At 38.8% G+C, this 25,168-nt stretch overlaps 1 protein-coding gene across 2 annotated transcripts; it reads left to right on the top strand.

Moving 5' to 3' along the window:
* The first annotated feature begins 1,050 nt into the window (after nucleotides 1-1,050).
* LOC117980981 (zinc finger protein 479) lies at nucleotides 1,051-19,301 on the top strand. 2 transcript variants are annotated; one of them, XM_063606260.1, is made up of 6 exons: nucleotides 1,051-4,445; nucleotides 9,994-10,120; nucleotides 10,599-10,694; nucleotides 15,565-16,138; nucleotides 16,223-16,558; nucleotides 16,727-19,301. In XM_063606260.1, the coding sequence occupies exons 1-6, from the start codon at nucleotides 4,407-4,409 to the stop codon at nucleotides 17,127-17,129; spliced, it is 1,575 nt and encodes a 524-aa protein (XP_063462330.1). In that variant the 5' UTR covers nucleotides 1,051-4,406; the 3' UTR covers nucleotides 17,130-19,301. The 2 variants fall into 2 exon arrangements, with proteins under 2 accessions (XP_063462330.1, XP_034820080.1); XM_034964189.2 differs by having other exon boundaries at nucleotides 15,565-16,389; nucleotides 16,720-17,129.
* The last annotated feature ends 5,867 nt before the right edge of the window (nucleotides 19,302-25,168 follow it).

Here is a 25,168-nt window from a genome sequence, read left to right as displayed (position 1 = left end):
AGCTAGAAATTGAACCCTGAACCCAGGCTGCCACTGTGAGACAGCAAAGCCCAGCTACTGAGCTACAGCACTGAGCAGTCTCCGTTGGAGTCTCCCAGAAGAAGCCTCCAGCAGCCAATTTTGAGCTTGCAAAGGTTTTTAACTGCTCAAGATCATTTTTAGAGTTAAGTATAACATAAATTTCAAAATTTATGTATGCCGGATGGTAGAAACCGAGAGAAAATACTGCCACATGGCTACAAAGTCAAGCTCCCAAGAACATAAAACAAGAGGGAAATTTCATCCATTGTTTTGTTGTTGTTGTTGTTGTTGTTGTTTGTTTCAGGGACTTCTTTTTTGTTTCCTTGGGAGTATTTTTTTTTTGAGACTGAGTCTTGCTCTGTGTCCCAGGCTGGAGTGCAGTAGCGTGAACTCAGCTCACTGCAACCTCTGCCTCCCAGGTTCAAGCAATTCTCCCTGCCTCAGCCTCCTGAGTAGCTGAAACTGCAAGCATCTGCCACCACCCTGGCTAATTTTTGTATTTTTTGTAGAGACGAGGTTTTGCCATGTTGGCCAGGCTGGTCTTCAACTCCTGACCTCAGGTGATCCGCCCACCTCGGCCTCCCAAAGTGCTGAGATTACAGGCGTGAGTCACCATGCCTGGCCTGTTTCAGGGACTTCTGATCAGAAGTTTCAACATGTGATCTCTGCACAAGATGGTGGCCTAGAGTAACAGAAAAGATAGGAAAGGAAAGAGAGAGAAAGAGAGAGAGAGAGAGACAGAGAGACAGAGATTGCCTATGGCAGGGCAGGAAAGGTGAGGAGCTCAGGAAAGCCAGAGAAAGACCCAAGCATTGCACCGAATCAAAAGTTTAGGTGGCCGCTTGTTGGTTGTGCAAGAATCTTTTTTGCAGTCCCATCTGCTCTCAAGTTTCCCACTTTAGGGAGGAAAAATCTCCACATGTTCCATGATTCTGTACTCACCTAATTCTGTCAGCCGCAGCCATTAGCAAAAAGTGCAAGGCAACTTAATACAAAGACAAGGCCTGGTTTGGTGGCTCATGCCTGTAATCCCAGCACTTTGGGAGGCTGAGGCAGGTGGATCAGCTGAGGTCAGGAGTTCGAGACCAGCCTGGCCAACATGGTGAAACCCCGTCTCTACTAAAAATACAAAAATTAGCCAGGTGTGGTGGTGGGCGCCTGTAATCCCAGCTATTTGGGAGGCTGAGGAAGGAGAATCACTGGAACCTGGGAGGTGGAGGTTGCAGTGAGCCAAGATCTCACCACTGCACTCCAGACTGAGGGACAAGAGTGAGACTCTGTCTCAAAACAAACAAAAAAACAAACAAACACAAAGACAGCAATGGTTAATATTCCATAATGCCAAATCTAATCTTAACTGAGAGGGACTTTACTGACAGGGGCCTCTAACCCCCTAAATCTTAGGAAAGACTCTAACCTTTCTAAGTTGCACCTCAAACACAAGTTTTTCAAGTGTTCTTGCCTTTTATTAAAAGGGACCTTTTATCTTATCTGTCTTAGGAGACACTCTAACTCCACTAAATTGGGCTACTAACCCGATCCCATTCTTTACCCGGGTATGCCACCACTTACAAAAAGTTAGCCAATTGGTAATTCAGTCTATTTCCTTTGAGCTGCGGGTTTCCTTAGTATCATCCTTTTGTAATTCACTGAAAAGAAGCTTCCAGAAATGGCCCCAATTCAGAAACGAAGATTGGGTTCTTGGATCTCGTACAAGAAATAATTTAGAGCCAGGGGTAGTGGCTTATGCCTGTAATCCCGGCAATTTGGGAGGCAGAGGCGGGAGGATCACTTGAGGTCAGGAGTTCGAGACCAGCCTCGCAACATGGTGAAACCCAATCTCTACTAAAAGTAAAAAAATTAGCCAGGCATGGTGGCGCATGCCTGTAATCCCAGCTACTCCAGAGGCTGAGGCAGGAGAATCTCTTGAACTCAGGAGGCAGATGTTGTAGTGAGCCAAGATGGCGCCACTGCACTCCAGCCTGGGTGACAGAGCAGGATGCTGTCTCAAAGACAAAAAAAAAAAAAAAAAAAAAGAAGAAGATAGAAGAAAGAGTTTTGGGTGAGTCTGCAGTGCAAAGCAAAAGCAAATTTATTGGGAAAGTAGAAGAATAAAAGAATAGCTACTCTCCAGGCAGAGCAGCAATGTGGGCCGCTCAACTAAGGATACTTAACAGTTACTTCATGATTATATGCTAACCAAGGGGTGGATTATTCATGAGTTTTACAAGAAAGACGTGGGCAATTCCCAGAACTGAGTGTTTCTCTTCTTTTTAGACCATATAAGGTAACTTTCTGATGTTGCCATGGCATTCGTTAACTGTCATGGCGCTGGTGGGAATGTCTTTCACATGCTGATGCATTATAATTAGCGTGTAGTGATTCCTGAGGACAACCAGAGGTCCCTTTCATTCCCACCTTGGTTTTGGTGAATTTTTGTGGCTTCTTTACTGCAAACTGTTTTATCAGCAAGGTCTTTGTAAAATGGATCTTGTGCCAATCTTCTATTTATCCTGTGACTTAGAAAGCCGGGCCTCATGGAAATACAGTCCTGTAGGTCTCAGCCCCATTTTACCCAGCACCTATTCCAGATGCAGTTTCTCTGCTTCAGACGCCTCTGACATAGCTACAGGGTGCTGGAATGTGGCTAGTGTGAACTGCAATGTGCTAGAAAGGTAAAATACAAGATTACATTCAGAGATTTAGCTTCAAAAATGTATATGCTTTATTAACAATTACATAGTAATCACATATTAAAATAATAATATTTTGGATATATTGGGCTGATTAAGTTGTTGCAATCAATTCCACCTGTTATTCCACCTGTTTCTTTCTTTTTTATTTTGAGACAGAGTTTCTCTGTCGCCAGGCTGGGGTGCTGTGGTGTGATCTCGGCTCACTGCAACCTCTGCCCCTTGGGTTCAAGCGATTCTCCTGTCTCAGCCTCCCTAGTAGCTGGCATCACAAATGCCTGTCACCACGCCCAGCTAATTTTTCTACTTTTGGTAGAGCAGGGGTTTCATCATGTAAGTCAGGCTGGTCTCGAACTCCTGACTTCAGGTGGTTCCCCACCTCGGCCTCTCAAAGTGCTGGGATTACAGGCGTGAGCCACTGCGCCCGGCCCCACTTTTTTTTTTTATTATTTTTAACATTTGGCTACTAGAAAATTAAAAATTTACATGTGGCTCATATTTTACTGCAGAGGATCGCCTCCCTTCTGAAATCTCAGGCTGTCCGCATGTATTAGTCCATTTTCACACTGCTACAGACAAATAGCTCAAACCGCGTAATTTTTTTTTAAAGTAAATTGAATCATAGTCCTACATGGCTGCAGAATCCTTGGGAAACTTAAATTCATGACCATGACAGAAGGTGAAGGGAAAGCAAGGCGCATCTTCCATGGTGGAAAAAGAGGGAGAACCGGGGAGGACGTGCCACATTTTTAAACCGTCAGGTGTCTTGAGAGCTCCCTTACTACTACCAGAACAGCATGAGGATAATCCACACCAATGATCCAATCACCTCCTGCCCGGTCCCTGCCCTGACAAATGGGAATTACAATTTTTTTTTTCTTTCAGAGGAAGTCTCTCTGTGTCACCCAGGCTGCAGTGCAATGGCGCCATCTCGGCTCACTGCAACCTCCACCCCCTGGGTTCAAGCAATTCTCCTGCCTCAGTCTCCCGAGTAGCCGGGACTAACAGGCGCGCTGCCACGCCTGGCTAATTTTTGTATTTTTAGTATTGACGGGGTTTCACCATATTTGCCAGGCCTGTCTCGAACTCCTGAACTAGTGACCTGCCCGCCTCGGCCTCCCAAAGTGCTGGGATTATAGGTGTGAGCCACCGCACATGGACGGGAATTACAATTTGAGATTAGATTTGGGTGGAGCCAGAAAGTCACACCATATCACTGCAAAGGACCTGCAGCAAGGAAGGGCATAAAATCCTAAATTTTAAAATAATTGTCATTATTTCAATTTATGAATAAATATTATATATCATTTATAAATGCGTATGACATTATACACAAGGTTAAATGCAAATATCCTCTGAAGTTGGCCTGGCTCAGATCAAGGAAGAAGCCCTGCCTGTGAAGGCTGCAGCCTAGGCTGTTATTTTTGCTTCGCTCAGCCCGGTGTCTGATCAAATATTCCCTCACTCAGGGCATGAAGGGTGGGGCCTGAAACCTTATCCAATCAGGAGCCGTGGTCTAGAAACTGTCCAATCAGGCATGCAGCTGGAAAGAACAGGCTACTTCCATAATTTTGCGGGTCCTTTGTGTTTTTCTGCGTCCAGAGCTGCAGTTCTTCTCTTCACTGCTCTGTGTCCTCTGCTCCTAGAGGCCAAGCCTATGTGTCCTTGTGTCCTGCAGGTATCTGCAGATTTATGGCTAAAAGACCGGGACCCCCTGGAAGCCGGGAAATGGTGAGTGCTGGGTCTGTCATCGTGAGAGAGGGGTGGGGGCTGGTTGGAACCGGCAGAAAGTGGCTGTAGCAGGTCCCAGACTTTCTCGCAGTCAGCTCCAGAGCCTGACGACCCAAATCGTCTTTGGCCCAGCTCGGCTCTCGTCCCCTCCAGCCGCAAGATGGTGCCTGGGCCAGCGCCTGGGACCCTGGGATTTCTGTCTTTTTCCTCTGCAGTGGCTTTACCCTGGACTGGAGGCCTCTCTGGTTTGCTCTGCACTCCCAGCGCCTCATCTCACCCAGATTGTACAGGGATAGGAAAGTCATCGGGGAGAATCCTGACTCAGGGTGCAAGATTCATGAGTGGAAAGAGCTGTGGTCCTGGGGTCCTTAGTTCCTCATTTTTCCTTTTAGAGATGTATGGGAGTCACTCTAAAAATGAGAATCTGATCAAAGTGTGATTCAAGAATCATAGAGCGCCCAACTATGGTTTGTGGGTTGTGATCCATGGGAGAGACTTGAAGAAAAGTCTGTTATAAGTTTCATGAAGAAGCAAACCAGATTCAATAATTGGTTTGGTACAGTTATGTAGTTTATTTGTGAGATCCAGGTAAAAATTTCTTGGTTATGTCATCCGAGATTAATTGGCAGTCTGTGGTTGCCTAGGCCTGAATATTTTCTTCAAGATAGTAATTTCCAAGAAATGCTTTTTTTTTTTTTTTTTTTTTTGAGAGGGAGTCTCGTTCTGTCCTCCAAGCTGGAGTGCAGTGGTGCGATCTCACCTCATTACAACCTCCGCCTCCCAGGTTCAAGTAATTGTCCTGCCTTAGCCTCCCGAGTGGCTGGAATTACAGGTGTGTGCCACCAGGCCCAACTAATTTTTGTATTCGTAGTAGAGACGGGATTTCACCATGTTGGCCAGGTTGGTCTCCAACTTTTGGCCTTAGGTGATCTGCCTGCCTCAGCCTCCCAATGGGCTGGGGTTACAGGTGTGAGCCACCGCACCCGGCCGATTTTTTTTTTTTTTTTTTTTTACCTTTTATTTTAGGTTCAGGGGTACATGTGCAGGTTTGTTGTATAGGTAAAATCATATCATGAAGTTTTTGTGTACAGATTATTTTATCACTCAGGTACTAAGCATAGTACCCAACAGATTTGTTTTCTGATTTTCTTCATCCTCTGATCCTCTACCCTGAACTGAGCCTCAGTGTCTGTTGTTCTCTTATTTGTGTCCACGTGTTCTCATTATTTTGCTCCCACTTATAAGTGACAACATACAGTTTTTTATTTTCTGTTCCTGCGCTAGTTTTCTAAAAATAACGGTCTCTAGTTCCATCGACGTTGCTGCAAAGGACATGATGTTGTTCTTTCTTATAGTTGCATCCTATTTCATGGTGTTTACATACCACATTTTCTTTATCCAGTCTACCATTGAAGACATACAGGATTATTTCTTGTTTTTGCTATTGTGAATCGTGCTGTAATAAACATATGCGTGCATGTGTGTTCATGGTAGAAAAACTTACATTCACTGGGTATATTCCCAATTGCGGGATTGGGAATGGTAATTCTGTTTTCAGGTTTTTGAAAAAATGCCAAGCTGCTTTTCTCAATGGTTAAATAAATTTATACTTTCACCAGCAGCATATAAGCATTCAGTTTCTCCACAACCTCACAAGCATCTGTTTTTGTTTTTGTTTTTACTTTTTATTCTAATTGTTTGTATTTGAATTATTTCTTTTTTTCCCATTAGTCCAGTGTTTTATCTATCTTATTATGTTTACATAGAATCAACTTCTGGTTCCTTTGAATTTTTTTTTTAAGACAGAGTTTCACTCTTACACGCAGGCTAGAGTGCAGTGGTGCGGCCTCAGCTCACTGCAACCTCTGCCTTCCAGTTTCAAGCAATTCTCCTGCCTCAGCCTCCCGAGTAGCTGGGATTACAGGCATGTGCCACCACGGCCAGCTAATTTTTGTGTTTTTAGTAGAGATGGGCTTTCACCATGTTGGCTAGGCTGGTCTCAAACTCCTGAACTCGTGATCTTCCCGCCCTGGCCTCCCAAAGTGCTGGGATTACAGGAGCGAGCCACAGCCCATGAGTGGCCCATTGAACTTTTTATAGTTATTTATGTCTCAAACTTCTTCATTTCGGCTCTGATTTTGGTTATTTCTTGACTTTTGTGAGCTCTGAAGTTGGTTTGCTCTTACTTTTGAAATTCTTTTAATTGTAACATTAGATTTTTAAATTGAGATCTTTCTAACTTTTTGATGTGGATGTTTAGTGATATGCATTTTATTCTTAACACTGCCTTAGCTCTAACCCTGAGATTCTGGTATGTTGTATTTCGGTTGTAATTAGTTTCAAAAATTTTATTTCTGCCTTAATTTCATTATTTCCAAAATAGCCATTTGGAAGCTGATTATTCCATTTTTATGTAATTGCATCCTTTCACATGTTTTTTTTGTATTGAATTATTCTATACATTTTCTTTTTAAAATTAATGAGAAAGATAAGAAGAAATAAAAATGCTGTGCTCTTAATCTAAATGCTAAAAATTATTCAGCACTTAGTACCAACTCCCAGGGTGCTATGAAAATTAAATCACAAAATGTGTTATTCCCAGCGCAGTGTTCTGTGACATGCTCCTGAGCACACAGTACCTGCTTAATAAATGTTTTATTAGTACATGTGTACAGGTTTCCCAGGTGCAGATTCACTCAGACATTGCTGTCTTCTGTTGTCCCTGTAAACTTAAAAAAGCCAACAAAAATATAGCATTTCAGGGTGGAAATTGGTTGTTTTTATTTGTAGCAGAAGTATTAGTATTGTGACAAATGTGGTGTGTGTAAGGGACTCTGCTGTGCCTGCGTTCTCTTGCTAATGCTAATAATGTGTCTGGGAAAGCACAATCAGCATTTACAGGGGACTTGTTGTAAAAGCCCATTCCTGGACCCTTTTGGATCCTGCAGAATCACGTTGCATAGAGCGGGGCCAAGATTACCAAGTGATTTATAAACTTGAGGGGTTCAAGATACATTCAGGAGAGTTTAGTTCAACCTTTGCATCAAAGGAAGGCTGCACTGCCTGCCCTGTTTCAGTTTGGTAGGAAGAGGTCAGTGCGGTTCATGTTCCCATTACTCTAAAGAAAATTGCTGGTTTCTGATAGGGGAGGGCAGGGACAAAGAAACTTATATTTTAATAGCTGTGGAGAAGCTCATTGTTCTCTCATTGCTCTTAAATCTTTTCAGTTATAAACAACAAAAATGGGTGAATGTTTTCTGCAAGTCTCGGTCTTCCGCCCATGGGTGTGTGTGGTGGTAGCAGGTGAATAGGTTGCACTTTAAAGTCATATTCTCAAGATGCAGGTTTGATATGTCCAGAGCATCTTATCTGAAAATATATTTCAGAGAAAGAGGAGGAAAAGAAACAAATCACTTTTTCTCAGGTGAGCATGTCTCAGATCAAGCGCAGTGTCCACTCTGCCTTTTGGAATGCCTTGTGTTCAGAACTTGCAAATTTTTACTTCTCTACTTGTGCTGTTGATCCCTAATGAGTTTGTTTCAACTATTTTTTGTGATTTTTATGATAGTCAAGGGGTTCTGAAAAAAATATTTGTTTTCTCTATGCCATAGCATTCTATACATTTCTCTTCATCTTGGATTCTTGTATATCATGCAGAATTCTTACCACAAATTTATGACCTACGATATATAAAATGTTCCCATTGTAGCTGTTGAACATTAGAAGGTGTGGATACTCAAGATTTCTATTGGGGAAACACCGTTGTCTTTGGAGATTAGTGAAAAGTGAAACATGTTATATTGAGGTTTCATCTGTGTGCTCTATTAGTTCCATGCAGAACAGCGTTTAGAAAATGCTCATTTAAACAGGGTGGCATTTATTACACAGAAAGTTCTGAAAAAACTGTTAGGAGATACTTGCTTTCCGGGGTGCTAAGGAAAGGCTCCTTAAAATTACTAATAAAAATTACAGAACAGGGAAGTTATCTGCACCTTCAACTTTGCATAAAACTGATGTTTCTTTATGATTAAATTTAGGCCAGGCGCAATGGCTTTGGCTTGTAATGCCAGCACATTGGGAGGCCGAGGCAGGCGGATCACGTGAGGTCAGGAGTTCAAGGCCAGCCTGACCAATATGGTGGAACACCATCTCTACTAAAAAAAATACAAAAATTAGCCAGGCATGGTGCATGCACCTGTAATCCCAGCTACTTGGGAGGTTGAGGCAGGAGAATTGCTTGAACTCAGGAAGTTGAGGTTGCAGTGAGATGAGATGGCACCACTGCACTCCAGCCTGGGTGACACAGCGAGACTCTGTCTCAAAAATATATATATATATATATATATAATAAAATTAAATGTAGATTATAATTTACTTTTCTGAGAGGAGAGAAATGCCACAGCAGTGATGTTGTGTTGTGTGTGCATCAGCACATAATAAAAATGTGTCCTAATAAAGTTGATAACAATTTTATTCACTTGGTTCAAGATCTCTATGACATTTTTTTTCCACTCTAGAGTTAATTCTTATTCTCTTAATTATTAAGGACACTTAGGAGATTTACTAGCTGAAGTGCATAAACCGTTGCATTCAATCTGGAAGCTGTCCTTTCCTTTTAGATGACTTTTGCTTATATTTGTCTTTTAAAAATGAAGGCTCTTATCTTTTATTTACAGGTGAGAGAAACTTGGAAAAACCCAAACTCTGCCATTTACTGGATATTTGACAACATATTCTTACTAGGCTAGAAACATTGGTGAGCTTGCTAAAAATTCAGAAATTCAGACTTCCTCCGAAATCTCCTGAAACAAAATCTGACAAGATCTTTAGTTATTGCACATACTAAGACTTGAGAGGTATCTTCCAATTCATCATGACTCTTCTATCTGAGAAATATACACAACTTATTCTATATGATGTAAATATAGCACTCAAAAATAGACATGTCCGGCCAGGCACAGTGGCTCATGCCTACCATTCCAGCACTTTGGGAGGCTGAGGTGGGTGGATCACCTGAGGTGAGGAGTGCAAGACCTGCCAGGTCCACATGGAGAAACCCCGCCTCTACTAAAAATACAAAAATTAGCCAGTCATGGTGGCTCATGCCTGTAGTCCCAGCTACTCAGGAGGCTGAGGCAGGAGAATCGATTGAACCCGATAGGTGGAGGTTGCACTGAGCCAAGATCGTACCACTGCACTCCAGCCTGGGCAACAGAGTGAGACTCGGTCTCAAAAAAAAGAAGAAAAGAAAAACAGAAAAGAAAAAGACATGTCCATGTTGATGCCCTTAACTTTATAATGTATCATCCAGAAAAGTATCAAATCTACAGTGGTATTGTGGATCTTATGCTATCCTCTTTTCTCAGAGTTAGAGAATACTTCAGTGTTAAAAATTATCTTATTGAATAATTTTAGTCACTCTTGTAAGTGAGAACCACTTCTTTTTACTCTCTTTTTTAACTTGAGTCAAATAAAAATCTCTGCCTATGGCCATGTGGTAAGTGCTTGTGTGTTCATGAGTGGTTTTGTTTGTTTGTTTGTTTTCCAGGGACTGTTGACATTCAGAGACATAGCTATAGAATTCTCTCTGGAGGAATGGCAATGCCTGGATTGTGCTCAGCAGAATTTATATAGAGATGTGATGTTAGAGAACTACAGAAACCTGGTCTCCCTGGGTGAGGATAACTTCAATACATAATTCCTGATATATTGCTTTTCTCTTTTCTAAGATGTTTTTGGTAATTTCTGCTTTGCATGAATGAATTTTAGATCTCCAATTTTAAGAAAATCTTGGGGATTCATTGCTGTAGAACAAATTCTTCAAGATGTTTTATCTTGACCAGAACTTTTGCCTTTCCTGAGCTTATGTATCTTTTGCTCTAGGTTAGTGGGAATTCCAAAAATGCCATGGCATAAAAGATCGTTGCCCACACATTAGAATTCAGTTGCTGCCACCAATTTTTGATTCAGTAGTACTGAGTAGTGAAATTAAGGACCTACAAATTTAAAATATTTTCTGAATATTTAGAAAGTTCTATTATGAATCAATATTAATTTTCTAGAATTTTCTATTATATCCTCTAAGCATAATACTAATTTGGTAATTAAAGAATTCAGCATGATCTATGTTACCTTTTTTTCTTAATTAAACAGGTATTGCTGTCTCTAAGCCAGACTTGATCACCTGTCTGGAGCAAAATAAAGAGTCCCAGAATATAAAGAGAAATGAGATGGTAGCCAAACACCCAGGTAGGTAAGAGCGAATGAAGCAGATGAGACAGATGAGAGGTACACAAATCAAGGAGGCAGCCAGTCCTTAAAATGTGGTCTGGGGAGCTGTGCTTTGATGAAAAGAGTTTCTGAGAAGCTCAAGTCATTTTTTTCTTTTGCTCTCACATAGGGACACCTCCTGCCTCATGCTGTTAAAGTCTCTAAGGATTCCACTTCTGCTTCAATAATCTTTCTTCAAGTTCGCAGTGTGAGCCAAAGTTTTCTTTAAAGGTTATCAGGGACTGTGCAAACTGACTGCTTTGCCATTGCTTTTGGGGACACACTAATATCTGCATATTTTTGAAAAACTCTAAAGCATTAAAAATTTTTTTGCATCATGTCTAAAATGTGTGAGAATAGTAGTTTCTCTTTCATTGGTGGTCATCCATTTTTCTGCACATGCCATTCTGTTTTTATTACTATAGCCTTGAAATATATTTTAAAGTTTTTACAAATTTTTTACAAATTTTTTAATTTTTTATATGTATTTATTTATTTAGAGGCTTGGTTATCCCCCCACTTGCTGTGGGGGGATATGCAAGCAGGGTACCTTTTATGCCTTCATTTTACTGTGTTGCATATTTTAGATATAGACTCATAAATGGTATTGCTGTATTATATAATAATTTCATTTTAGATTATTTAAAGAACGCTTATGATGTTTTTATGATGGCTGTATCTTTTTTCTCATAAAAAACAGCTTACATAGGTTTCAATTTCTTTACATCATCAACAGTTGGTGTTTTAAAAAAATTTATAGTGGCCATCCTAATTGATGTAAGGTGATTTTGTTTTGTATTGTGATTATGTTTTGCATTTTTCTATAAATTATTAATTTTGTGCAACCTTTCAAATGCTTCTTCCCATTTGTATATCTTTTTTATTAAAATTTAGTTTAATCATTTTTCCATTTCTTTCTTTTTTGAGATGGAGTTTCACTCTTGTTTCCCAGGCAACAAGAGCAATGGTGCGATTTCAGCTCACAGCAACCTCTGCCTCCTGGATTCAAATGATTCTCCTGCCTCAGCCTCCTGAGTAGCTAGGATCAGGGATGTGCCACCACACCCAGCTAATTTTGTATTTATAGTAGGGATGGGTTTCGCCATGTTGGTCAGGCTGGTCTCAAATTCCTGACCTCAGGTGATCTGCCCACCTCAGCCTCCCAAAGTTCTGGGATCACACGTGTGAGCCACCGCACCTGGCTCATTTGTCCATTTCTAAATCAAGTAATTCAATTATTGTTGTCTAGTTCTAGGAGTAGTTTATGTATTCTCAATATTAAGTCTTATCACATGTGATTTTCAAATATTGTCACCGATTTCTTGGGAGACACTGTCACTCTATTAAATGTTTTATTTGATTGCAGAAATTTTGAAGTTTAGCCCAATTAAATTTTCTGTTCTCCTCTTTGTTACGCATGCATTTGATGGCATATCTAAGAAAATGTGTCAAGACCAATGTCATGTCTTTGCACTATGCTTTTTTTCTAAGAGTTTCATTAGGTTTTTCTTAGTCTGAGTACTTTGTTTAAAATATTTTTTGTATGTGATGCAATTAAACCATTCAACTTCATTTTTTCAATGTAGATGTCCAGTTTTCAACATTATCTGTTGAAGGGATTATATTTTCTCCATTGTCTGCTCATGGCAACCTTGAGGCAGATTATTTGGTCATACACAGAAGAGTTCATTGCTGGGCTTTCTATTTTGTTCTATCATGTCTTTATCTGTCTTTTTGTGAATACCACATAGTTATTGTTATTGAAGCTTTTTATTATGTTTTGAAATTATGAAGTATAGTGCCTCTGTGTTTTTCATGTGTGTTTCTCTAGATTTGGTTCATAATAAAATTTAAAAAATTTAAGCAATATTTCAGGAATAAATATACTTTTGGAATTTTGATACAGATTATATTAAATTTGTTCACCACTGTGGGTTATATTGACATCTTAACAAATTAAGTCATCACTTAAATATGCTGGCCCTTGAGAAAAAATATTAAATTAATTTAAATTATTTGACCCTGTGCAAGAATACAGTGAAGAGTGTGTTTATTTCCATGTATTTTTGATTTGCCAGTATTACTTTTTTTCTTTTTAGTTTTATTCAGTTTGGGTTAGAAAACATATACTGTATGATTTTGCTCTTCTTATTTTTTTTTTGACTCAGAGTTTCTCACTCTGTTTCCCAGACTGTAGTGCAGTAGCACAATCTTGGCTCACTGCAGCCTCAACCTCTTGGACTCAAGTAATCCTTTCACCTTGGCCTACTGAGCGGCTGGCATTAGAGGCATACCTCACAATGCTCAGCTAATTTTGAATTATTTGTAGAGACAGGGTCTCACTGTGTTCCCAAGGCTAGTATCAAACTTCTTGCCCCAAGTGATTCCTCCACCTTGGCCTCCCAAACTGCTGGGATTACACCTGTGAGCCACTGCACCTGGCTGATCTTTTGAAATTTACCAAGACTTATGTGTTCTAACAGAATGCACCAGGTGCAAATAAGAATATTGTGTATCCACTTGCTTTTGACTGGAGAGTTCTGTACATGTCTGTTTAGCCTATTTGGCTTGTGATATGGTGTAGATGCCCTCCAAATGGCATGTTGAAGTGTAATCTCCACTGTTGGATGTGGGGCCTAATGAGAGCTGTTTGCATCATGGAGACAAATCCCTCATGAATGACTTGGCACAATCACAGAGTTCTCACGCTATTAATTCACATGAGAGCTGGTTGCTTAAAGGAACCTGGCTCCTCCACCTCACACTCACATCGTCTTTCACCATGTGACATGTTTGGTTCTTCTTTGCCTTCCACTATAATTGTAAGCTTCCTCATATCCTCACCAGAAGCAGATGCTGGCATATACTTCTTGTACAGTCTACTGAACTGTGAATCAAAAAATCTTTTTCTTTATGAATTACCCAGTCTGAGGTTATTTTCTATAGCAATGCAAAATAAATTCATACACAATATAATATTCTTCAGGTTTTCAGTTTTTTTAATTGATCTTTTATTTAAATTTTTTATTTATTATTGAAAAGGAGGTCTTAATGTTTATAATTTTGTGTTGCTATTTTATTTCTTGCTTCATTTCTGTCAATATTTGCTCTATATGTTTTAAAGCCCTGATGTTATATATGCATATACATATAGATAGACATAATAATTATAGATTCCTAGTAAATGGACTCATTTTACCATTATATAATATCAATCTTTGTCTCATGCTAGTAATCGACTCATTTGCTTTCGTGTGTCTATAAAGATTTTTTCTTTGTGCTACATTGGAGATTCTGTAAAACATCTTAAATGTTACAACAGTATATTTTAAACTGGTAAAAAAATGACTTCAGTTGCATAGAAAAATTTGTCCTCATTATATCCACCCTATACTTCTTATTGATGTTGCTAATTATATCTTTTTATGTTTTATGATTTTTATGCTTATATTTTTCAAATTTTAAAGAATAACTAAAAGTATTTTCTGCACCATCACAATAATGCCACAGAATTTGACTTTTTGTATATGCATATGTTTTTCGGAAAGTTATGTATTTTCATATGATTACATATATTTTTCCTCATGTTGTTTTAAGTGGAAAGACCTCTTTTCAGCATTTTATTTAGGGCACATACAATGATTATGTGCTTTTCCAGCATTTATTCATTCTGGAAGAGTTTTATTTTTCTTTATGTTGTAGTACATTTTTTGGTTTTATTATTCTCACCATGAAAATTTTTTGAGCCTTTGACCATTTTACACAGTTCTTTTCTGACCTGCAAGGTTTCTGTTTACAAATTCACTGGTTGTCTCAGAGGACTATGCTTATAAATAATACTTCACTTTTATCTTGCAGCTCCCAAGATTATCTTCTGGTTTGTGACTTTTGAAACTTTGCTTAAATTTGTGTTGCAGATCTTTTTCTGTATATCCTAGTTTGTTTGTTTAGCTTCTTCATTTTTTATGTACTTTTTTCTTACTTTTAAATTTTTTCAGTTATTCTTTTTTACCTCCACCTTGTTTATTTTTATTATTGCAAGTTTTGTTGGTATTCTTATTTTTCTTATTTTATTTAGGTGTCTGGTTTTCCATTTTTCTCATTGAGCATAATATGGATTATCTTAAATTTTAAAAATCAAGATCTACATCTTTATTTTTATAGTTGCTTTTTCAAAATTTTTGATTTTTTTGATTGGACCATGTTGTCCTCATGTTTTATATACATTGTAATCTTTGTTGGAGATTTAGACACTAACATAAAACTACCTTTCATGATCTTTATAATGCAGCTCCTTCCTGTCATAGCATGACACCAATTGTCTTTGGTAGAGATTCTGGGATTCTCACAAACATGTTCTCAGGATGTGTTTTGTCTGCAATTTGTATTTATTTTTCAATTAAAAGACTTCTTCATATTTCTTCTTAGTGGTCAGTAACTACGTTCTACACCTATCTTCTACCCATCATACTGCAGTCTTTCTGCGGTTGTAACATTCACTTTTGAGCTCAGAAGACTTAAAGCTGTTATTAAAGGCACTATGTTCTTCTACTGGGCATGAGGAAGGGCTGTGTTGGGTAAATGTAGCAGACCTTTCTTTTCTCTCTATATGGCTCTGGACATCGTGCTCACATGGTGCACACACTTACTTTATTTATAAATTTCCAACAAAGGTATTTTGATCACTATGATTTTGTTACATTTATACATCTATGAAGGAATTATGGCCTGTGGTATTTTGATATGGCATTTTGCTAATGTACCTTGTGTAATTTTATATATTTCATGTGTAGAATATATTTATATGAGTCCAGAAAGTGGAGTAACTTGTGCTTTTTGTGTCTTTCAGTTACGCGTTCCCATTTCACCCAAGACCTTCAGCCAGAGCAGGGCATCAAAGATTCACTCCAAAAAGTAATACCGAGAACATATGGAAAATGTGGACATGAGAAATTACAATTTAAAAAATGCTGTAAAAGTGTGGGTGAATGTGAGGTGCACAAAGGAGGTTATAGTGAAGTTAACCAATGTTTGTCAACTACCCAAAACAAAATATTTCAGACTCATAAATATGTCAAAGTCTTTGGTAAATTTTCAAATTCCAATAGAGATAAAACAAGATATACTGGAAAGAAACATTTCAAATGTAACAAATATGGCAAATCATTTTGCATGCTTTCACACCTAAATCAACATCAGGTAATTCATACTAGGGAGAAGTCCTACAAATGCAAAGAATGTGGCAAATCCTTTAACTGCTCCTCAAACCATACTACACATAAAATAATTCATACTGGAGAGAAACCATATAGATGTGAGGAATGTGGCAAAGCCTTTAGCTGGTCCGCAAACCTTACTAGACATAAGAGAACTCATACTGGAGAGAAACCCTACACATGTGAAGAATGTGGCCAAGCCTTTAGGCGCTCCTCAGCACTTACTAACCACAAGAGAATTCATACTGGAGAGAGACCCTACACATGTGAAGAATGTGGCCAAGCCTTTAGGCGCTCCTCAGCACTTACTAACCACAAGAGAATTCATACTGGAGAGAGACCCTACAAATGTGAAGAATGTGGCAAAGCCTTTAGCGTATCCTCAACCCTCACTGACCACAAGAGAATTCATACTGGAGAGAAACCCTGCAGGTGTGAGGAATGTGGCAAAGCCTTTAGCTGGTCCTCAAACCTTACTAGACATAAGAGAATTCATACTAGAGAGAAACCCTATGCCTGTGAAGAATGTGGCCAAGCCTTTAGCTTATCCTCGAACCTTACTAGACATAAGAGAATTCATACTGGAGAGAAACCCTACACATGTGAAGAATGTGGCCAAGACTTTAGGCGCTCCTCTGCACTTACTATCCACAAGAGAATTCATACTGGAGAGAGACCCTACAAATGTGAAGAGTGTGGCAAAGTCTTTAGCTTATCCTCAACCCTCACTGACCACAAGAGAATTCATACTGGAGAGAGACCCTACAAATGTGAAGAATGTGGCCAAGCCTTTAGGCGCTCCTCAGCACTTACTATCCACAAGAGAATTCATACTGGAGAGAGACCCTACAAATGTGAAGAGTGTGGCAAAGTCTTTAGCTTATCCTCAACCCTCACTGACCACACGAGAATTCATACTGGAGAGAGACCCTACAAATGTGAAGAATGTGGCAAAGCCTTTAGCTTATCCTCAACCCTCACTGACCACAAGAGAATTCACACTGGAGAGAGACCCTACACATGTGAAGAATGTGGCAAAGCCTTTAATTGCTCCTCAACCCTTATGCAACATAAGAGAATTCATACTGGAGAGAAACCCTACAAATGTGAAGAATGTGACCAAGCTTTTAAGTGGCATTCAAGTCTTGCTAAACATAAGATAATTCACACTGGAGAGAAACCCTACAAATGTGAATAATGTGGCAAAGTCCACCCTCAGGCCTTATAATACATAAAATAATTTACACTGGAAAAAAACACTACAAATGTAGAGAATGTGGCCAAGCCTTTAACCAGTTCCAAACCTTAATTGAACGTAAGAGAATTCATATTGGACAGAAATTTTATAAATGTAAAAAAATGTAACAAAGCCTTTAACCAACCCTCAAACCTTAATAAACCTAAGAGAATTTATTTAAAAAAAATTTTTTTGAGTTGGAGTCTCCCTGTGTCACCCAGGCTGGAGTGCAGTGGCATGATCTCAGCTCACTGTAACCTCTGCCTTCCGGGTTCAAGCGATTCTCCTGCCTCAGCCTCCTGAGTAGCTGGGATTACAGGCGTGTGCCACCACACTGGCTGATTTGTGTATTTTTAGTAGAGATAGAGTTTCACCATGTTGGCCAGGCTGGTCTTGAACTCCTGACCTCAGGTGATCCACCTTTGTCAGCCTCCCAAAGCCTAAGAGAACTTATATTACAGAGACCCTAGAAACATAAAAAAAGTGACAAAACCTTTAAGCACATCTCAGGCCTTACATAATATCTGATCATTCATTCTAGAGAGAAACTCTACAAAAGCAAAGAATGTGGTAAAGCTGTTAACTAGTCTTGAACCCTTATTATACATAAGAGAACTAATACTGAAGAGAAACCCTGCAATAAGCAATAAGGTAATGTCTTTAAAAAGTCCTCAAACCTGAATAAATGTAAGATAATTGATATTGGAGAGAAACCCTGCAATTGTAGAAAAAAATGTGGCAAACCCTTTAACTGGTTCTCCATGCTTACTCACTAAAAAATTTTATACTGGAGAGAAACTCTGCTTACATAAAAATGTGACAGAGCATTTAAGCACACCTCAAACTTTTCTAAAAAAGAGAAATCATACTGGTGAGAGACTCTAGAAATGTGTTAAATGTGGCAAGGACTTTAAATGGTAGTCACACGTTATGGTAGGTAAGATAGTTTATACTGAAGAAGACTCCTGCAAATATGAAGAATGTGGCAAAACTTTTAACAAATTCTCACACCTTATGGTACAGGAAAGCATTTATACTAGAGAAAAATTGTACAAATACAAAGAATGTGAAAAGCCATTAATATCAGGTCACATCTTACTCAATATCAGAAAGTTTATACTTAATAAAGGGATTATAGGTCAGGTGTGTTGGCTTATGCCTATAATTCCAGCACTTTGGGAGGCCAAGGTCGGTGGATCATGAGGTCAGGAGTTCAAGACCAGCCTGGCCAACATGGTGAAACTCCATCTCTACTAAAAATAGAAAAACTAGCCGGGTGTGGTGGCGTGCACCTGTAATCCCAGCTACTCGGCAGGCAGAGGTAGGAGAATTGCTTGAACTGGGGAGGCAGAGGTTGCAGTGAGCTGAGATAGAGCCACTACACTACAGCCTGGGTGACAGAGCAAGACTCCGTCTCAAAAAAAAAATTATAAATGTGATTACAGTAAAAAGACCTTTTGGAAAATATAGGCCTTTAAAGTAAAGACCAGTTATTCTGAAGACAAACATACAAACTTAAAGAGGATTGCTGTACCTTTACTTCCATTACAGATTTTATTGTACACATTTCATATTAAAGGAAAAATTTAAAGATCTGAAGAAGATGCTCAAACTTTGTTGAACATTAGAGAATTTATATTGGAGAGAAAGTCTAAACATGTAATGAATGTGAAAAACATTTTTTCAAAACCTACAGCTTAGAAAACACCAGGTTGTACTAAATATTTTTGCAGAACCACTAAATGGGGAAAACATATTAAATCAAAAATTAAGTCTATATAAACATCTGAGGAGTCACAGTAGAAAGAATGAAGGCACTGAAACTTCATACATTACACTAAATCAGAGGGTTGAGTGTAAAAGAGATCCAAAGCTAACACCATATACATGTTAAAGAAGTAGATTTTTTGGAGATTCATAATTACCTTCGAGGCATGCTTCTTTCTTCTATTAAAAAAATAGTTTCTGAAAAGCAAATAATAATGTAACTCAAGTCTCAGATTCCGTCATGTTGACTCTTCCCATTGTTTGTGAAAGTATTTGATCAGTTGTTTCATCAGAGATAGGAGAGATTGTTTTTTATCAATTGTACGTTTATGTAATAAAATGCAATAAATTTAAAAATTTTTTAAAGATTATGTGTCTACTTAATTTTTTCATCAAACAAAGTTGTTTTTAATGTGTTAACACTATTGTGCTTTGAATGAAGTGTTAATTTGTCATCAGATTTAATGGGTCCCATTTTACTTAAGGTTCTAAGTAAAAGATGGTAACAATGTACTATTTGTTAATGTAGGGGAATGACATCTCTAGTAATCTCTTTTTTGCCAGTGTTGGTTGTTTGTTTGTTTGTTTTGAAATGGAGTCTTGCTCTGTTGCTTAGGCTGGAGTGCAGTGACATGATGTCGGCTCACTGCAAACTTTACCGCCTGGGTCCAAGCGATTCTCCTGCCTTCAGTCTGCCAAGTAGCAGGGATTACACGCACATTCCACCACGCCTGGCTAATTTTTGTATTTTTAGTAGAGATGGGGTTTCACCATGTTGGCCAGGCTGGTCTTTAACTCCTGATCTCAGGTGGTCCACCCGCCTCAGTGCCCCAAATTGGTGGGGTTACAGGCGTGGGTCACCATGCCTGTCCTGCCAGTGGTTTAAACTGCAAATAAGTAGAATAATTTTTTTCTCATAGATCAAATTTGTATTCTTTTTTACCCTATTTAGATTTCTAAAAAAATTTTGTGGGTGGATAGTGTGCATACACACTTATGGCATATATGAGATATTTTAACACAGGCATACATTAGTTAATTATCACAGCAGCGTATATGAGGTATTCCTCAACTCGAGCACGTATTTATCCTTTGTATTACAATCTCATTATACGGTTTTATTTTAATATGTGCAATTCAATTATTACTAACCATAGGGTCATTTTATGGTCATAAACATTGCATGAGTATAATTAATATACATTTCTGAGTCTTGATTAAATATTTTTAAAAAATTGTTTTATATATTTTTTGTACATGTGGCCTCTCTGCTGACAAACAAAAACAGACATTTTGTTTTGATTTACAGAGACTTATATACATAAATATATTACTCTAAAGATATATCAGCCAGGCACTGTGGCTCTTGCCTGTAATCTCAGCACTTTGGGAGGCTGAGTGGGGCAGATAATTTGAGGTCAGGAGTTCAAGACCAGCCTGGCCAACATGGTGAAACCCCATCTCTACTAAAAATACAAAAAATTAGCTGGGCATGGTGGTACGTGCCTGTATTCCCAGCGAATAGGGAGGCTCGGGCAGGAGAATCGCTTGGTCCTGGGAGGCAGAGGTTGCGGTGAGCCAAGGTGGCAGACAGGCAGAGGTTGCAGTGAGCCAAGGTGGAAGACCTGCACTCCAGCCAGGATGACAGAGCGAGACACCATTAAAAAAAAAAAATATATATATATATATACACACACATATATGTGAAAGTTATGTAGCAAGTGTGTTTGTGTGTGAGTTTGTATGCATTTTCAGAACAGAAGAACAATATTGAAACAAAATATTATTTTAATAAGGTGGATAATTAAAGAGAAACCTGGAAACCTCAGAGATTCTCAAAAAAATCTATATTCTGTGACTTGTATTGAATTCGTTACTGTAAAATTTTATCCCACCCAAATCTTATCTCAAATTGTAATCCCCATGTTTCAAGGGAGGGACTTGGTGGGAGGTGTTTGGAATATGGGGGTAATTTTCCCCCATGCTGTTCTCATGATAGTAAGTGAGTTCTCAAAGGATCTGGTGGTTTTATAAGTGGTGTTTTTTTCTGCTCTGCCTCTCTCTTGCTGCCTAGTAAAGAAGGTACTTGCTTCTCCTTTGCCTTCCACCATAACTGTAGGTTTCCTGAGACCTCCCCAGCAATGCAGAATTGTGAGTAAATTAAACTTCCTTTCTGTATAAATTACCCATTCTCTGGTAGTAACTTTATAGTAGTGTGAAAACAAACTAATACAGAAAATTAATACAGGTAGTTTGGGGCACTGCTATAAAGATAGTTGAAAATGTGGAAGTGACTTTGGAACTGGGTAATAGGCAGAGGTTGAAACAGTTTAGAGAACTCAGAAAAAAATAGAAAAATGTGGGAAAGTTTGGAACTTCCTAGAGACTTGTTGGATGCTTTTGACCCAAATGCTAATAGTGATATAGATGATAAAGTCCAGGCTGAGGTTGTCTCAGATGGAGATGAGAGACTTATTTTTAAAATGGAAGCAGAACATAAAAGTTTGGAAAGTTTGCACCTGACCATGAGGTAGAATATAAAACCCCATTTTTTTAAAAGAAAATCAAGCCACTGCAGAAATTTACAAAAGTAAAGAGAAGCTGAATGTTAATAGCCAAGACAATGGGGAAAATGTCTTCAGGTCATGTCAAAGATCTGAGACAGGTTCTTCTATCACAGGCCAGGAACCCTAGGAGGAAAAAACGGTTTCATGGTCGAGGCCCAGGGAGGGCCCCGCTGCTTTATGAAGCCTTGGGGCTGGGTGCCCTGCATCCCAGCTGCTCCAGATCCAGCTGTGGCTAAAAGGGGCCAAAGTACAGCTTGGGTTGTTTCTTCAGAAAGTGCAGTCCTCAAGCCTTGGTGGCTTCCATGTGGTACTGGCCATGCATGTGCACAGAAGACAAGAGTTGAGCTATAGAAACCTCTGCCTAGATTTCAGAGGATGTATAAAAATGCCTGGATGTTCAGGCAGAAGTCTAGAGGGGCAGAGCCCTCAAGGATAACCTGTGATAGGGCAATGCAGAAGGGAAATGTGGGGTTGGAGCCCTCATGCAGAGTCCCCACTGAAGCTGCCTACTGGAGTTGTGAGAAGGCCACTATACTCCAGACCCCTAAATAACAGATTCACCATGAGCTTGCACCATGCACCTAGAAAAGCCACAGGCACATAATCCAGTCCATAAAGGAGCTTCCCAAGGCCAGGAGGGCCCACCCATTGCATCAGCATGATCCACATGTGAGACATGGAGTCAAATGAGAACATCTCAGAGCTTTAAGACTTAATGACTGCCCCATTGGAATTCAAACTTGCATGGGGCCTGTAGCTCTTTGGATTTGGCCAATTTCTCCCATTTGTAATGGGAGAATTTATCTAATGCCTGTACCTCCATTGTATCTTGGAAGTTACTAACTCGCTTTTGATTTACAGGCTCATAGGTAGCAGGGATTTGCCTTGTCTCAGATGAGACTTTGGACTTAGACTTTTGGGTTAATGCTAACTTGAGTTAAGACTTGGGGGACTGTTGGGAAAGCATGTTTGATTTTGAAATATAAAAAGGGCATGAGATTTGGAAGAGGCCAGAGGCAGAATGATACTCATGCTGTTCTTGTGATAGTGAGTGAGTTCTCATGAGTTTGGATGGTTTTATAAGTGGTAATTTTTCCTGCTCTCCGTCACCTAGTGAAAAGGATACCTGCTTCTCCTTCACCTTCTCCCATTATCGTAAGGTTCTTGAGGCCTCCCCAGCCATGCTGAACTGTGAGTCAAATAAACCTCTTTCCTTTATAATTTACCTAGTCTTTGGTGTGTTCTTCAGCAGTGTGAGAATGCACTAATAGACAAAGTAACTTAATAACAAAGGTGTCACTATTATCCTCAATTTACAAAAAAAAGAAAAGAAAAGAGGCAGAGAGAGAAATCACTTGCTCACAATAGCAGAGCCAGTATTAAAACAGTATCAACTTTAACTCCAGAGATAATACTCTTGAATAAAACAATAAAAACACTTTCAAACAGAAAAGAAATTACTTTTAACATCCATTCTTAAAAATTTAACAAAAATGAAAATGGATACATTTGTATTGCTATATATTTGTATATATGTGAATGTATATTACAAATAAGAAATACTTCATATAAGCCAGAAAAATAATTATTTTAATGAATACAATGGAAAAGCAGTTCAATTAATTATTATTTGCAGATGATATCTTCATTTACTTAGAAAGACAGCAAAAGCAACTGAAAGGTGATTTTAGAAATCTATTCAGGTGGGTAGGGAAAATTCTCAGATGACCCTCAGGTTCCCACTTCAGTGCACACCTGCTGTGTAATCCTTTTCTCTTGAGCATCACAAAATGTGTGTGACTGTGGCAAAACAGTATTCATGTATTTATATTACTAATGTATTGGCTTCCTTTTTATCATACAAGTGACTATCTTGATTAGGCTAAACTTAATCAGAGGTGCTTTAAGAGAAAGAGCACATCATAGAAAAATATCCCTGCTTCCCTGAAATTAATCAAACTTCTTGGTAAGCAATGTCGTAAAGTGTTTATGGTGGCCAGATGGCAAGGTATATATTTGTATATTGTCTCCATTTCTGCCTTCAACATATTACTTTCAGTAAGGAGAATAGGAGGATCTCATTGCAGAGGAAAAAGAAGGGATCTCATTTATGCAAGAAATAATCACCCCTCATCTGGGACAGCTTAAGAAAAACAGAGAACAGATCATGACCTCATCAATGGGAAATAAAGGCAACTTGGTTGAAAGGGCTCCCTGGCATTATGAAGCAATGTCTACACGGCTGAAGTAAATGATCAGCCTCTGGGATACCAATAGTCTACCAACAAGGCCGTATTCATTTTCATTCTGATTGCATTAGCACTTCTGCACCATTCTGGTAACTCGGATTTACATAATTCATGACAAAGATACCTGCAGGGTGCGGTGGCTCATGCCTGTTATCCTAGAACTTTGGGAGGGTGAGGTGGGTGAATCACCTGAGATTGTGAGTTCAAGACCAGCCTGATCAACATGGAGAAACCCCATCTCTACTAAAAATATAAAATTAGCCGGGCATGGTGGTGCATGCCTGTAATCCCAGCTACTCAAGAGGCTGAGGCAGGAGACTGGCTTGAACCCTGGAGGCGAAGGTTTCAGTGAGCCAAGATCATGCCATTGCACTCCAGCCTGGGCAACAGGAGCAAAACTCCATCCCCTCCTGCCAAAAAAAAAGGAAAAAAATACCATGCAGACCAGTGAGTACTATCCTAGAATTGAACTTATCATGAAAAAGCCTTGCCAATTCTTCAATTTCAACATTGGAAAATGTTGAAAAAAATAATGAATTTACTAATAATAATCTGACTCTCTAACTTTAGACTATTCTACTATTCTATACTACAATATTGAACTTTGATCGTCGTAACATGAACATTTCGTGAATGCATAAGTTGTTATGTAGATAGGTTCTCTTTTAGATTAACACAATAAGACAATTAGAGCAAACAATTAGAAAAAGCATTTGAAATCAAATAAAAGTCATCAGATCCACATCTTTCAATGGCTTGGCATAATTGCCATGCTCTTTGAAAGAAGCAAAGACAAGATTTTGGCTTAGCCCAATTATTAAGTCCTTGACCATTTGAAATCTAATATCCTGGCTAAAAAAAACAGTAGGGAATATTTTTTGGGTGGCTGTCTAAAGTGTCCAAGGCAATATGAGAAGAATTTTAATAGTTAAGTAAGAAAATGCATACCACATACACACATTACTCTTCTCTACTTTGCTCTAACATTGAAAGATTAGAAATTGCAAATCTAGTCCCTCAATTTCGGGTAAATTAGCAAAAGATTCATGTTTCAGCTGAGCAAATTGTTGTATGAAACTTATAGGTAACAGATGTCATTATCTGCAAAACACAAAATAGTATGACTAGATCCAGTAACTAGCCATGCAAATGATAGACCAATTAGATTAAGATCCTAACAGGTGCATGTAGAAAGCATTTATGTGCAATGTTGTGACCCTTCCCCAAAGATGTTTTTCTGACTCCTTACAGAGATACCAATTTTTCTGAATGACTCAGAGTAAATACTGGGAACTGAGAATGCTCAGTGTTCAGAGTTGATTACTGGGAACATAGTTAACACATTTCTTCTATATTATAAAGAAATTTTATGAATCTTAAGAGAAAGGATTTTTTTTTTTTTTTGAGACGGAGTTTC

The sequence above is a fragment of the Pan paniscus genome, chromosome 6 (genome assembly GCF_029289425.2).
Source record: "Pan paniscus chromosome 6, NHGRI_mPanPan1-v2.0_pri, whole genome shotgun sequence".
NCBI lineage: Eukaryota > Metazoa > Chordata > Mammalia > Primates > Hominidae > Pan > Pan paniscus.
Note: the sequence above shows the minus strand (reverse complement) of the source record. Positions and strands in the feature narration are given on the sequence as shown.

Coding starts and splice junctions, on each gene's coding strand:
- LOC117980981 (XM_063606260.1), top strand. CDS start 4,407: ATGGCTAAAAGACCGGGACCCCCTGGAAGCCGGGAAATG. Junction 4,446..9,993: donor CCCCTGGAAGCCGGGAAATG/GTGAGTGCTGGG, acceptor TTTGTTTTCCAG/GGACTGTTGACATTCAGAGA. Junction 10,695..15,564: donor GATGGTAGCCAAACACCCAG/GTAGGTAAGAGC, acceptor TGTGTCTTTCAG/TTACGCGTTCCCATTTCACC.